The following is a 13,751-nucleotide window of genomic DNA, read 5'->3' on the forward strand; positions in this document are numbered from 1 at the left end:
AAATAGAGCCGAATATTTTCGGCTGACACTCGTCAGGGGTAATCGTCAGCAGCTAGCAGAGATTTAGAAAGAGCATTGTATATCAACAATCGTATCACTAAATATGATGCCACTCGCATCAAATTTCAAATAATCGGGGCGAAGAGATCGCTTAAGCTCAATGTACTATTTTTAGATGGTACACGGACTCCATCTGTTGGCACAAACTATAGGTCGGCGTATTTTGACAAACGTCGACCACTAGGCAGTAGGCACGCAAGGGAACGGCCTCCCGGAGACGCGAAATCTGTCGTCTCGACAATTTGCGAAAACTTAGGTTGAGTGACGTTGGTCTAGACTAGGCTACGTGATATGGTCAATAAGGTCTCTGTGTAAGCGTAAACGATTGCTGCATCTTTAATATCTGACACAGGAAGGAAGTCTGCCACAGATTGACGCCCGTTTAGTCTTTCTGTATTGCTCCGAATGTTCAGAGTATTGTCGGCTCGCGTCGCTATTGCAAATGTTCTGTCCGAACCGGCATTCTAGATTTACGAAGATATAAGAAAGTCTAATAGCATTAAACTGCACTATAGAACAAGTATTCACTATGTGAGTCACCAATGCAGAGTATAGAATTCAAGAATACTTTCCTGAAAACTGTAGCTTCCCGTCGTGACTAACGAGGGAATTACCGGGTTACCGGTAGTAAAGCTTTGTGCAAGATTTCTAAACAAATATTAGCGCGCCGTACTCCATACAAGAAAGTTGTAAATGTACAACGTTGTAATATATCACAAACAGTGCGGCAGAAATGGCGTCTCACGTAAGCAGTAGCACTGTTCTGGTTCAAGTGTGGGACAAAGATAGCGATCCGAAACAGCAATGGATAGATGGACCATTCACGCAAGGTTCGTCCATCGTTATCGCCCACTCTTCCACGAAGAGCTATTGGACTTTTGAGAAGCATAAAATTGGACTCCTAACCTATTGGAGCTTCCGTGCCGGCCCTGACGAAAACCTTTACATTACGTTTGACACTTCTGGCAACCTCACCATGCAGCCGAAAGGGATGAACTCGTAAGTTGGTACAAAGTGTTTGAAGAACCATAGTTTTAAATGCAACCCTAGACATGTTAGGTCATTTCGCAGAGGTTCGCAACGTCTCCTCAAATGTCACCACATAGACCAGTTGGCATAGTCAGGTTTAACATGCTCTGCTCAAAATACCCTCTGGATAGCAAGCGTGACACAGAACAATTATAATTATATGCTTAGTTACTCAGCCATGGCCCTATGATACTCATTCTCCAACCTTGATTGGTCGTGGTTCTCCTTCTTGTTTCGTTATTCTGCTCTGGGGGTATTCAGAAAAATTATTTCATTTCGTATGACCTGCGGTGCCATATTCAGAAGATCAATAGTATCAAAGGGAAGAGTCGGTTACATTGTTTCGCATACCGTGGTCCACCTTATTGGTAGCGACACGACTCCGGCAGGACGACGAACGTCGTGTAATTTCTGTGCTGGTACCTTTACTCTACTTTCGAATTCAGGAAATTCGTTGTGCTCCTTACAAAGCCGGAAACCTACATAATCAGAGAGGCGCGTCCTACGAAGAGATACATCGCAGTATCGAACGGCGAATTGACTCTTTCCAACACACCTGCCGAATGGTCGTTTTATCTTCAAAAACAAGAAGGGTACGGGCATTTTTGTGAATGAATTTGAAGTTCGGAGGTTCACGGAATAGTTCAGCTTATCGCACGGCAAAACTGACAATTCATCGTCACTGCTAGACATCTTGCAATCTACAGCAACAGTGTAGAACATTGGTTGTCAACCTGTTTCGCTTGGAGGATCGGTAAAATTTCACAACAAATTTTGCGCAGAAGTAAACCTTCACAACCAAAATTAACCCGAAATATAATTACGACAAATGTATGCAACTCAAAAGCAAATACTATACGAGAATCTCCAACAAAATGAGTAATTGCTGCTTTCATTACACGTGCTGTGCGTTCCATTGACAGTCCAGTTTAAAACCACGAACTTGATATAATTTATAAAGTAGGCCACGTGCGACTACGCAGTTCGGCGGATTGTATTGTGCTGCCAAATGTCACGAAATTATGCTGTCGAAATTTAAATTTGTTTAAATATTCTTCCTAGCTTTCAGATAAAAGGTTACTTTGTGAGGTACGGTAACTCCACAGTAGACAATGAACCATACATTATGACCTGACGCAGTAAATTCGTCTCAAATTTCTGAATCAATTTAATATTTGATGTTTCATATCTCAAATTAATTGACAAGCATCCAACTGCTTAGGTTTTGCTACCAGATATACTTGGCGAACCAGCACCGGTCCGAGAGCTGGCGGTTGCGAACCACTGGACATTGATACACCGTATACTAATACTATTATACAACCGTATCACGATTTATACGGTTTGGTGTTTTGATATCTGATCGATTTTGTGTCATATTTTCTCAGAGTACACGATGATAGATCTGACCTTGTGAATATCAGGGATCAATCTAGTGGAGCTATGTGGATAAATGACGATCCGGATATCACGGTGGAACAAGATCCCGGGTCGGCAGATAAGGTATGAATCATCGCTTGATTCGTCTCTGTTAAGTTATATCAAGCCGCCTACCACTCATTTTTGTTCTCCTGTCAGAACTGTCGTCATCAGCAATAGCTATTACGATATCGAAGTTACGGCAGCATAATACGACAGCATAATTGTTAGATGATGTTTAACATTTCCTTGGTATAGTTGCTGGAAAAAGTTACAAAAACAACAAATGAAATTTATTTTTCAGATTCAGCCCATATAGTCTTCGGGGTTCCCTTACCTTTTGCCAATGAGTAATGATCATTGATCATTATCCATTAAATAAAGTATCAAGTATCATTGAAATTATATATAAAACCGTAAAGATGCTCAAAACTGCTCCAACTGACGCGCTGTCTCTTTCTTCGTGCCCTTTTGGCTGCGTCAAAGAAGAAATGCGTTCAGAATTTGCATTCTGGATCATATTGCCGAAGGAAAATTGTGCGATTTTTGACAATTCACTAATCAGAACGTCGGAAAATGCTTGAAATGTTAATCGTGAAACTAGGACTTATAGGGCTATTTGTAAGGAAGCCTTTATTTAAACCAGCAAATCAGCATGTTTCGTGGATAGAGTAATTGTTAAAGACAACATCTCTACTAAAAGCCTTCTTGGCAGTAAAAGCAACTAACTCAAAATGCTAAAAACAGGGCATTTGAGCAGTTTTGAAAAATGAAGACAAATCCTCCTAAAATAGTACATGCGGTATGTCTATGCTACATTGTTTCTTGGAAGCCTGTGCGTGACCGTTTGCGCTTTATACCACCCATGCAATGATAGGTATGAACGATCGACACTAACTTCCCGCCACTGGAGCGAATGGTATTAATGAACTAAATTCGAAGAGACTCGTTTACAACTAAATCTCAGCAGACGCAGGATAACAATGGATCATGAATAAAATAAAGGGATAGAATAATTCCAACTTATGTATTCACCCCATGGGTTAACAGCCGCTGTTTATGCCTTCAATCAGAAAAAGTTAAAGGCGTTTTGCATTTAATTGCACTTTTATCGAGTGAGAATAGTCTTTCGGCTCTTGAAGAATCACTGTATCAATTTTAACTCTGTAAGTGTGTTTTACACAGTGATATAGTAAATGGTATAATAAGGTAAGGTGAAAAATGCCTGTGCGTTTTATGTGATCAGCAATGCCAATTACTGCAGAAAAGCGCAGCTGCAATTCATTAAATTCTCAACGTATCACCATTTTAAATGCGCTGTCTGCCTTTACGCATGACCATGTAACGAGCATTCGATTCTCCGCTTAATTCGTCCAAAAGTAAGCGAAGCCAAGTGTCCGAATCAACCGGAGTCGACTGTATATTGATATAGTGCTGGTTTGGCATTTTGGGATCCTTGGTGTGATTAGACCCGCGAGCTATCAAAAGGTCTGAATACGGCTCCACACCCAAACTGAGTTTGTCATGCCTGGTTTACACAGCAACCGTGACCGAAATCGAACAGCGTTCTATCTGCGTAGACATCTGTTCCATGTTTTCCAGACTGTGTGGACTGTGGACCCTCAAGACAGTTATTTCACGGAATGGCATATTTCGTCGAAATACGATGACAAGTTTATTACGACTGACGTGACAAATAGCAGTGTGCAACTTGCTGAGGCCACAGATGGAAATATCGAGTTAGTATTGCAAGTGTATTAATATAGTAACGCGCTGAATTGCAACGCATGGGAAAGTTTGCAACATTTAGACCAGAGTTTATCAACCATTTTTACTCTGGTTCCCCCAGTCTGACCGAATCACCCCCCCATAAAAAATAAAATAAAAAAGAGAAAAGAAATGATGGTAAATAAATTTATGTTAATGAAAATTATAATGAAATGCGCCTAAATTGTTTGATAACATGTAACACTTTTATGGGATATAGTTGGACAATTTTTTTCTTATTCCCTGCGACCAAACCCTTCATTTGTGGTTCAATTCTAGAGAATAAATACCATAATTCTTCTTCAACAAACTCGATTTCCTGAGCTTGCCAGAGTTCTTCCAAGTGGCCCGGGTTACTAGTAACTTTCTACTCAATTACGAGTCAAAGCTGCGATATCCAAGCCATGTCAAAACCGCATCAAGTGGAAGTTTATCATAAAGGTCTGAAATGTACTCAAGTAGCTTCAGAAATTTGATTTGGTCAAGTCGTCGAATAATTTTAGCAGACATTTAATCGGATGTGGCCAGACTTTCAAAATTGCAAGATGCATCTCCTGGAAGAGCGTAAAACGACAATAACGGCTACAACAAATACGTAGCTGCTACCGTGACACGGAGGCCTTTTACATGGCACTGTTCTTCTCACAATTTTACCCAGAAAAGTAATCCAAACTTAGCCCAAAACTACTCTGTACTTTTTAAAATACAAATTGTCACAACTTAGGGCGCAAAGAGACTAGTTTGAGATGCGACGGAGAAGTTAGTGAGAGATTAACAACGACATCGCGTTGAGTTTAGAATGAACTTGGCGAGCTTCTCACTTTTCATCGATATCGCGCGTATATCTCGTAAATCAGTCGCTATACGCTATTATATTCAATACGGTCCACATAGTTTTGGAAGTTAGAAGACCGTTCTTTAAAAAGTGAAATTACCAATTACCCGCCACCTAAATACTAATCTGAACTTGTACAATGTCCAAGCACTATGACAGTGGTTCTTAACCTGTAGTAACCCGCGGAACACTTACGCTAATCTGCAACTCTTCCCGAAACCACAAATTTTTGCTGGGTCGTAAATACAAAATCCAGCACAATACACAACTAACTAAACATCTAATAGATTACAGGTGCGCGAAATGAACTGTTCATCGACAGAGTGTTGAAAGAACGAAACCATTAACTAATAATTTTCACACAAAACGAAAACAAGATAATGAATATTGATTGTAAATCAGCGTGACTTCTGCTGTTCCCATTCAGATACTAGGTCATACTAGGCAAGGCTTCACCATGGAAAGTGTCATCGTATTCTTCGATCGAATCGCGACAACATGATACCAATTGTTTAGCTACAATAGGCTTATAAATATTGGCGATAGGATTGAAATTTCAGAAGGTCTGGATTTCGATTTCGGAATCAACTTCTCCTGCATGCGTACCAGAGATGAGCGGATTTGGAATTTCTATGTCCTAATCCAATCCAAATCCGAAGCTTCAAATCCTAATCCAAATCCTAATCCATAACTTATGTATATTTAAGTCCATGTCCAATCCTAATCCGATTCCAACTTGAAATTCAGAAAGAATGCTGATTTATGAAAGGAAATTATTCTTCCACAACCAACAATCCTCTTGATTTAAGATAACTTGGCATAGGGCTGTACCTCTTATGCTAATTGGCAACGAGTATACCATAGTGTAGTGCACCATAAGTACATTATTAAATGATCTGAATAAAGTTTGTCGCCATTCGCCACACGACATATCAATCTCCCAGAAAATAGGTAAATCCAATCCAATCCTAATCCGTTCAGAAAAAAATCTCTTATCCTAATCCAATCCAAATCCGAAAAAATTTCCTGAATCCTGTTTTTTCAAATCCTAATCCTAATCCATGCTCATCTCTGATGTGTACGCCACTACACACGATGTATCATCATAACCGTCACAATTCGCATGTACTGACCGGGCCTAATTGTTTGCAACCAATGATGGCCAAGATGGGCAAACCATCACGAATCATATGTATGAGTTGAGTTCGTGTCCTATAACCTCCAGCGGAACCCCTGGGACAAGCTCACGGAGCCCTAGTTTTCCATGGAACACCAGTTGAGAACCACTGCACTATGACCATAACTATGATTTGCCGGCACCTTGCCGTGTTACATCAGGCGCTGAAATCATATTCGCCTGTAAGATGATAGATAAAAACGCCTTGTTACAATCATGACATCAATTCTTCTTGAACGCACTGGCTATATAGTCTAATGTCCGTCGACAGTCGATGTCTGAAACTAGTGATTCTCGACCATAGTGGGTCGCAGAGCTATTTCAAGTGGGGCGTGATGTATTTCTAAATGTTACAGTGTTCTATTTAATATGTCATGGATCAGTGGTTCTCAACCGGGGGCCCGCGAAGCATTTTCAGGGGGTCCGCGAAACCTCCAAACATGCAAAAGGGTTGATAACCTAAATCACGAATCACTTTCGCTTCTTAAATGTTAAAACTTCTGGACTCACGTGAACAGAATGGTCGTCTGAGATGAAATATTCAACTGTGGAAACTCATTTTAAATGTCAAATTGCCAATAGCCTACTGATACTGATACAAACATTTTGTTGTTTAGAGATGTTTTGTTGGGGTTATGAGAAAAATTGTACGCAGAATCCACTTTCTCCTGTAATTAGCATAACCGCTATTCCAGAATAACCTTAAGATTACCCCACCGCACTTATTGTCATGTCAAAAAGGACAGAGGTGCGCCACCTTTTTGCTCATCACGGCCGCATTCCTAGGCATAGCCGCAATGAAATATCCGGACGCAAAATATCTATGTTAACCTGTCCATATCCATTCCCGGGGAACTCCGGAATATATTCTAATTTTCATAACGGTCTATTGTACGCTCCGAAATTGCCAGTGGCAATGTTATGAATAGTTGCTGGGACTGCATACTGTCGCGCCAAGCGCGAAAATTCTTCAGAGCCGCGAATGAATTTCGTTAATAATAGTAGCAGTATCACATATTACTACCAGATATTTATCATTCCTCAGCCCCTGTGATAAGATTCACCGATAGAGTGGATGGAGGGAGTGCATTCAAAAATTTAGGTCAAGTTATAAATGCTAATGCATCTTTGGGTGGGCCAATTGTTATTAGTCACTTTGTTGAATTCTGTTATTTCTTGACGATTCCCATTTCGGCACAGATTGAGAAGGGCGCTACTATATATTAAAATCGAAAAATGAAATCGTGTTGAATTGCGCGGAGCGCGAAGAAAATTTCACGAATAATTAAAATCCCTCAAAAATCCGGGAGTGAATTCGTAATTTCAATTTGCATGTCTACGGCCGCCAACAGATACTAATTGAATTAGGCGTCGACGGCCGCACAAATTTCCTTCTACTGCAGCATGCGGCCGTGCTGGCGCAGGTTGCCCACCCCTGATCCAATAGTATACATAAGGTATATCCTACGCCAAGTTTGAATCCACATTACAGTTGTTGAGTCTTTTACATTTCCGATAAATTTCCCCAAACTTGTTTGAAAATAGCGAATAAACATTGAATAGTACATCAATTTATTTCAAGGTAGGTTGCACTGATACCAATTCTAATGTTGCTAGTGACTACAGAGAGCACGGCGTCGTTCTGTCCTGTCATGTTAAATTTGATCAGTTTTGGAATTGAATTAATTTGTGTTGATTTAGGGTAGCCTAGTTGTTGGCGAAACCCGGCAACCTATATTATCTAAGTCTGTCTTAGGCAGTGCAGTTCGCCAGCTATTAACAACAGCCACCCATAGGGCACCGAGCTTTAGGCTACTGCCAAAGCTAAGCAGTAATGAATGACATACACGTGGGAATTGCTCTAAATCTTCAATGAATATCAAAAATTTGCTCCAATGAAGTTGAAATAAGCCTATACTCTGTTGAGCGCGACTGCTAGAGTTTGAGTTTGGCAAGCTTTCTTGAATACGCAATAAGTTTAATCTTCAACAATCGTCTTTTCAGAATGATTGTGAAACACATGTTTAGTCACAATTTATACAGACTTTGTCAATTTCTCGCGCCCTCCCTGAGAGTCTCCCACGCCCCCAAGGGCGGAGCGCTCCCCAGGTTGAGAACCACTGTTCTAAAACTTTTCAGACACGCCCCCTTTATGATACTGACAAATTTCACCCCCCCCCTCTATCGTCATATCACAAAATGCAACCAGAATGCTAGCGATTCCAACGGATAGTCTGATGGTATGGAAGGTCATGACTGTTGATGAGAGAATTCTCAAATATGAAATTAGGTCTATACACAGAGCAACAACTATATTAATTGGAGGTAGGCTAAATTACACCCAAATCTTTTCAGTTGACCGCACCTGCGCGTCCCTCTTCAGATGCTTTCACGTCCAATTTTGACATAAATAGTATGATGTTATTTTCAAGAAAGGTCATTTTATTAGTTAATAATCGCACGATAATAGATCTAAAATTTAGCTAAAGCTGGGGGGTCCGTGACGGCCCAAAGGGTCGAGTACCACTGTCATAGAGGACTGCTTTTGGTTGTTATGGGATGTCAAAAACAGTTTCAGGCATTCATGGATATTTTCCGAGTATGAGAATCAAGCAAATCAAGTATATAAACTTGATATATGCTAATCTCTAATATGCAATCTCAACTCATGCACTAATAGTAAATTGCATTGTTTCTTCTGTCATCAATTTACTTTTCATCATTTGGTCATATCTCACCGTGGGTCGCACAGTAAAACTTGCATTTATAGTGGGTCGCGACAGCAAAGAGTTTAGAAACACTGCTGTAGACTAACATCACAGCTTCATCCTTAATAAATAATGTTCAATCTTTTACTCTACGATAGCGCAAGACTCGTCACCAGAACCCCTCCGCTCGGCTATCCCAAGAGCGATGTCTTTATGCAAGACAAGTACAAAACAAGATACTTCACCACCGAAATGGTGGGTTCAACGTCGCTGTTGGTGCTCACGCACGATGACGATCAAGCTCACGCGACTATTTGGGAGGTACCACTCACTGGTTTCGAAATCGGTGGCAAGTTCTATCCCCCAGTCTACGGATGCGCGGAGAAACTAGAGGCGAAAGTTCGGAAGAGGTTTCATCAACGAAAATCAAAAATGTAGCCGCTGCCTCTCGGTCCATTTATCTTATAATCGGAAAATTTGATTGCACTCAATTGTTTGAACCTGCCATTCGCGTAACTGGCGAGTATATGTATTAAAATTACTTCGATGTCTCATCATGTTTCTCCAGCAATCTACCCCCTTTCAAGACTTCTCAAGCTTACGGAGACCGAACTTTTAAAGACCGAACGATATTTCTCACACTTTGCACTGAGTTATGTACAAGTACATATTAACGTGCAGTAAGTATGGCAATCGACGGTTCTACTATTTGGGCCGTAAGAGAACGATGCAAGCTCCATAGAATGTCGCGTTTGGGCTTATTGTTGTCAACATATCACCATGCAAGTTCAATACGCGTAGCGTCAAATAATGTTGAGTCTGTAATATTCTACGCTCAAGTACCCAATTTTATGTTTATTAATATAAAAATCGGGCGCTTTGAGTCAGTGGCGCAGCATGTTATGCTGCCACCCATGGCTTTCGTTGAAAATGCCGACCCATTAAGTACACCGCAGCAAATTTCGAACTAGTTTCATGTTCAAGCAAGCTTTTCAATAAAAATATTTACAAATAATATGCCGCGTCTCAGAAGTTCTGTATTGCGTAAAGAAGCCTGACCATCTCAGCTTTTATGAGGCCAAAAACAATATAGACAAGGAATGGTGAATGAATGTATTAGGTCAGGGGCGCCCCCCCCCCCCCCCCCCCGCCGCCCGCGAGAAGATTTGAAGTGGTCTGCGAGATAAAACCCAAAATTAGCTGTAATATCAAATAATAAATATTCCAGGTAATTTATTACGTTTATATATATATATTGTCTGCTATCGGCGCAACAAACTATGTAATTAATTGTGAATTTGCAAAGCCAACCAAGAATTTGATTGGCTTGGCCGCGAAATTTGGGTTGTTAATGACCTAAGCATCAGTTCCGACGCATTGGCGTAGCCAGGGGCCAGCCACATTTTCGTAGATCTTCGTATATAATCATGAAGTAGAATGTTTCATAGTATAGATTTATTTGACTTGATATTTTTGTTAACACTTAGCGTTATTTATTGTCACTCAATTTGTTGCTTTTAGTACCCCCTCCTGAAAATTTACCGAATTGAGTCTGACAATACTCGCTATTATGAGAAAACGTGCCGTCCAGCATCTGACTTCGCATCTGCACTTGCAGAAAGATGGTAGGCTATAAAACCTTTGCACAAAATGACAGACGCATCTACGCCGGATTCTTCGATATTTATATGTCTAAGCGCCGAATAATCCTGTCCTTGGCATATGAGCCCATGCAGTGGTATACAGAGGCGACCCGCAATACAAGTGACATTAGTATTGGCCGCACCCATTTAACTTTGAAAAATGTTAGCGCTTTGAGTGGTTAGTTCATGAGTGCGCTATACACGCTGACTTTTCATGACATAATTACTATCGATTTTGATACGTAGTAATATAAGTTTTGTTTTCATCGTTGCGTATATAGTCCGGCTAGCTCCTATCAGACGACTAAAGAATGGTCATCAGCATTCAACGTTCAAGTGGCCTTGACCGAAAAGGTTGGCTCCCGTATTAGGCAAAAAAGAATCAATAGCCGCCTCAAAACTGAACATTTCGGGCTTTCGCCGAAGCGATATCAGCGACAATATGTTCAAAATAAAGGTTTTGAACATAGTCCCTTTCTATAGAAAGAATGGATAGAGCTTGGAGTCGACTTCAGAGTACATATGGAAACATATGAAAACACTCGAGTAGGCTGTATGTATGCATTATCGCCTTTTTAGGGCTTGTGCTCCACGACACAAATTTCATAATATTCCTGGGTAGTTGCTTTGTTGTATTATCAGGAACGTCTTTCAAACTCTCTCGCAGTCATTCTTCAGTCTCACTATGAGCCGTTATTTTGTTGTTAGTAAAATTTTAACGAAATTTACTCGATATGTAAGGGTGACATATCAAGGTCTATGACCAGCAGAACTCAAGACATATCCTCGTTTGACGGGTATTTATCCATGCGTTTGACGCTAGTCTGCGTGCAAGAATTCTCTTTCCCGGTATTCAGAAGCGGCCTTGGACGGCTTTAGACATAACGAATATCCCTCAATTTATCATTCATATACATAAATTGACTATAACTATTCAGAGAGAAAAAAACTGTCGTCTGTTCTATTTTCGTAGCATATTTAGAGGTCAATCAGAGCCGCGGTAGGGAATCACTGCTCTTCGGGCCGTATGTTGCCCGTCCCCGTTATAAGCCAACGTATATGATATATTCTTCACTTTGAAACCTTTTAGATTTTTCCTGCTGCAATTGCTATAATGGATGTTTGAATGTAATCGATCACTGATACCCACCTGCCTGTTCAGTATGTGGCATCGTCCAGTGGCGGCTCGTGACAATGAATATCGGGTGGTGGGGCAAGGGCCGCGAGCGACTTGTTATCAATATGACGTCACAGTAGCGTTTTTTAACGTTCATGATGGTCACATGAATTTCCCGTATTCAATGATTTTTAACGTAGGTGCCGCGAGAGGTTTGCCGGTGGCGTGACTTGAAGTGCGGTAACAAATGTTTTATTCATTGTTTTTTATCCAGATGATTATTTTACAAAATGTACGCGAACTAAGAATCGTTCCCATGCCACGAATCAATCATCAGGGTATCCTTAGTAGAATCAGTTATGATTTCGTGGTAGAGATTACGCAAGCGCCGAGTAAGACTATACCAAAAAATACACAGACCAACTACCTACAAAGAGCATTCGCATGACACCTTGTGGTGTTTTAATCGTTCCATGCTCAGCAATTCTGTAAAGTGCTGCAGCGCCTCCGACCCGATTTGTATATGGTATAGGATTCTCGTCCCGAAAGCGAGTCAAATCGATTTGCCCTCGTTTTTCTAAGCCCGTCCGAAAGTGTTTGGTACACGATCCTGATGCGTTACGACTAGGGGATAGGCAATCAAAGCGCTGGCACCCATAAACGTAAAACATTATAAAAAGCCAGCTGTTATCCATGGAAGATTAATTACGAGTCTGCCTGCCATCATTCAAGCAGGAATCCAAGCATTGTGTTAAATTGAAATGCGAGCACATATCGCATTAAACAATTTCATGAATAAATTATTTCATCTTGATGAATTTTTCACTTTTTTTCCATAGCCATAACAAAATATATCGGTAAATTACCTGTCAGTGTGCCTCGAGTAATATGGATGAAAACCACTCACTTTTCCTTAGCCATAGACATGGTTGAGTTACCTGGGCTCACTTGATTGAAATTATACGGAAAGAACATGATGTGTACAGTCGTCCGCCCACCAGCATTAATTTATGTCTTGTATAAGTATTGTGCGCGACGTGATTTCTTATTAGCAAAATGTTCAATAACGAGTTTATTGAAATCTGGAATTCCCAGAACCACGTCGTTGTGAATCGAGAGAACAGCCAACGCATTAAGCCTATCTTGGCCCATCCTGTTTCTGAGAAAGGTCTTGATACGTTTCAATGTGCTGAAACTGCGCTCGGATTCCGCGGATGAAATCGGGGTGGTCAAAATTATATTTAGAAAGCTAGTTACTGTAGCAAAGTTGATCGAAAGCGAATTTTCAACTAGAAATTTTGAAAGTTCATTAGTGGTTTTAACTTCCGAAAAGGATGTATTAGAATAGAAACAAGTCAACTCGCTCTCCAACCGAGCAATGTCGATCATCGGGTAATAACGAGGCACGCTGCGCAGTAGTCCAGAAGGAAAATGAATTTTGTAGGCAGGGAAATTTCTCGGATTTAACAGGGCGAAAGTAACCAACTGGTCACTATTCAGACGATGTTGAATTTGGGACATCAGTATATCGCAACATTCGTAAGCCGCAACAAGCAGGTTTTGCACACTTATCCCACGACGTAAAAGCGCTGTGTCACCAGCGAAGTGTACATTCTCCCGGATATGCGAAATTGCCTCACAAAAATGTGCAATACACAATTGCGCAGTAGTACCATCGGCCATACGCGACTGAAAAGTACTGTACAGTGTATCGACGTGCATGAAGATGTCACAAAAAAGCTTCAAAAGGAACAAAAATTCTTCGTCTTCCAGGAGTCGTTTAAGCCCCGCCGCTTCACGTATGGAAGTATCATCCCAGACAGGAGAGCTCTCAATCACTGAGAAGCATTCCAGAAGCTCCACCCTACTATCTGACACTCGTTGCACAACTCTGGATTGGAAGTTCCACCGTGTTGATACGCATCTAGGTAACCGGTGCTTGCATATATGTCGCGCAATAGATCAGATCGCTTTGGCGAAACAGAGAAAAAGGAGG

The 13,751-nt window shown here is 40.9% G+C and overlaps 2 protein-coding genes and 1 long non-coding RNA gene across 3 annotated transcripts in view; 2 read left to right on the forward strand and 1 right to left on the reverse strand.

Annotated features, from left to right (window-relative positions):
- Positions 1-13,751, forward strand: part of LOC145440486 (uncharacterized) — a 243,284-nt gene that overhangs the window by 148,921 nt on the left and 80,612 nt on the right. The gene's annotated exons all lie outside the window — the stretch shown is intronic.
- LOC145440510 (uncharacterized) overlaps positions 1-13,751 on the reverse strand; it is an 87,861-nt gene that overhangs the window by 35,987 nt on the left and 38,123 nt on the right. The gene's annotated exons all lie outside the window — the stretch shown is intronic.
- LOC145440498 (uncharacterized) lies at positions 188-10,010 on the forward strand. Its single transcript, XM_080318119.1, has 5 exons — positions 188-1,059; positions 1,536-1,682; positions 2,478-2,592; positions 4,111-4,247; positions 9,154-10,010. Exons 1-5 carry the CDS (start codon positions 794-796, stop codon positions 9,431-9,433), a joined length of 945 nt encoding a protein of 314 aa, XP_080174245.1. The 5' UTR covers positions 188-793; the 3' UTR covers positions 9,434-10,010.

The sequence above is a fragment of the Botryllus schlosseri genome, chromosome 6 (assembly GCF_051294905.1).
Source record: "Botryllus schlosseri isolate E-star chromosome 6, Bs_hap1, whole genome shotgun sequence".
NCBI classification, from domain to species: Eukaryota; Metazoa; Chordata; class Ascidiacea; order Stolidobranchia; family Styelidae; genus Botryllus; species Botryllus schlosseri.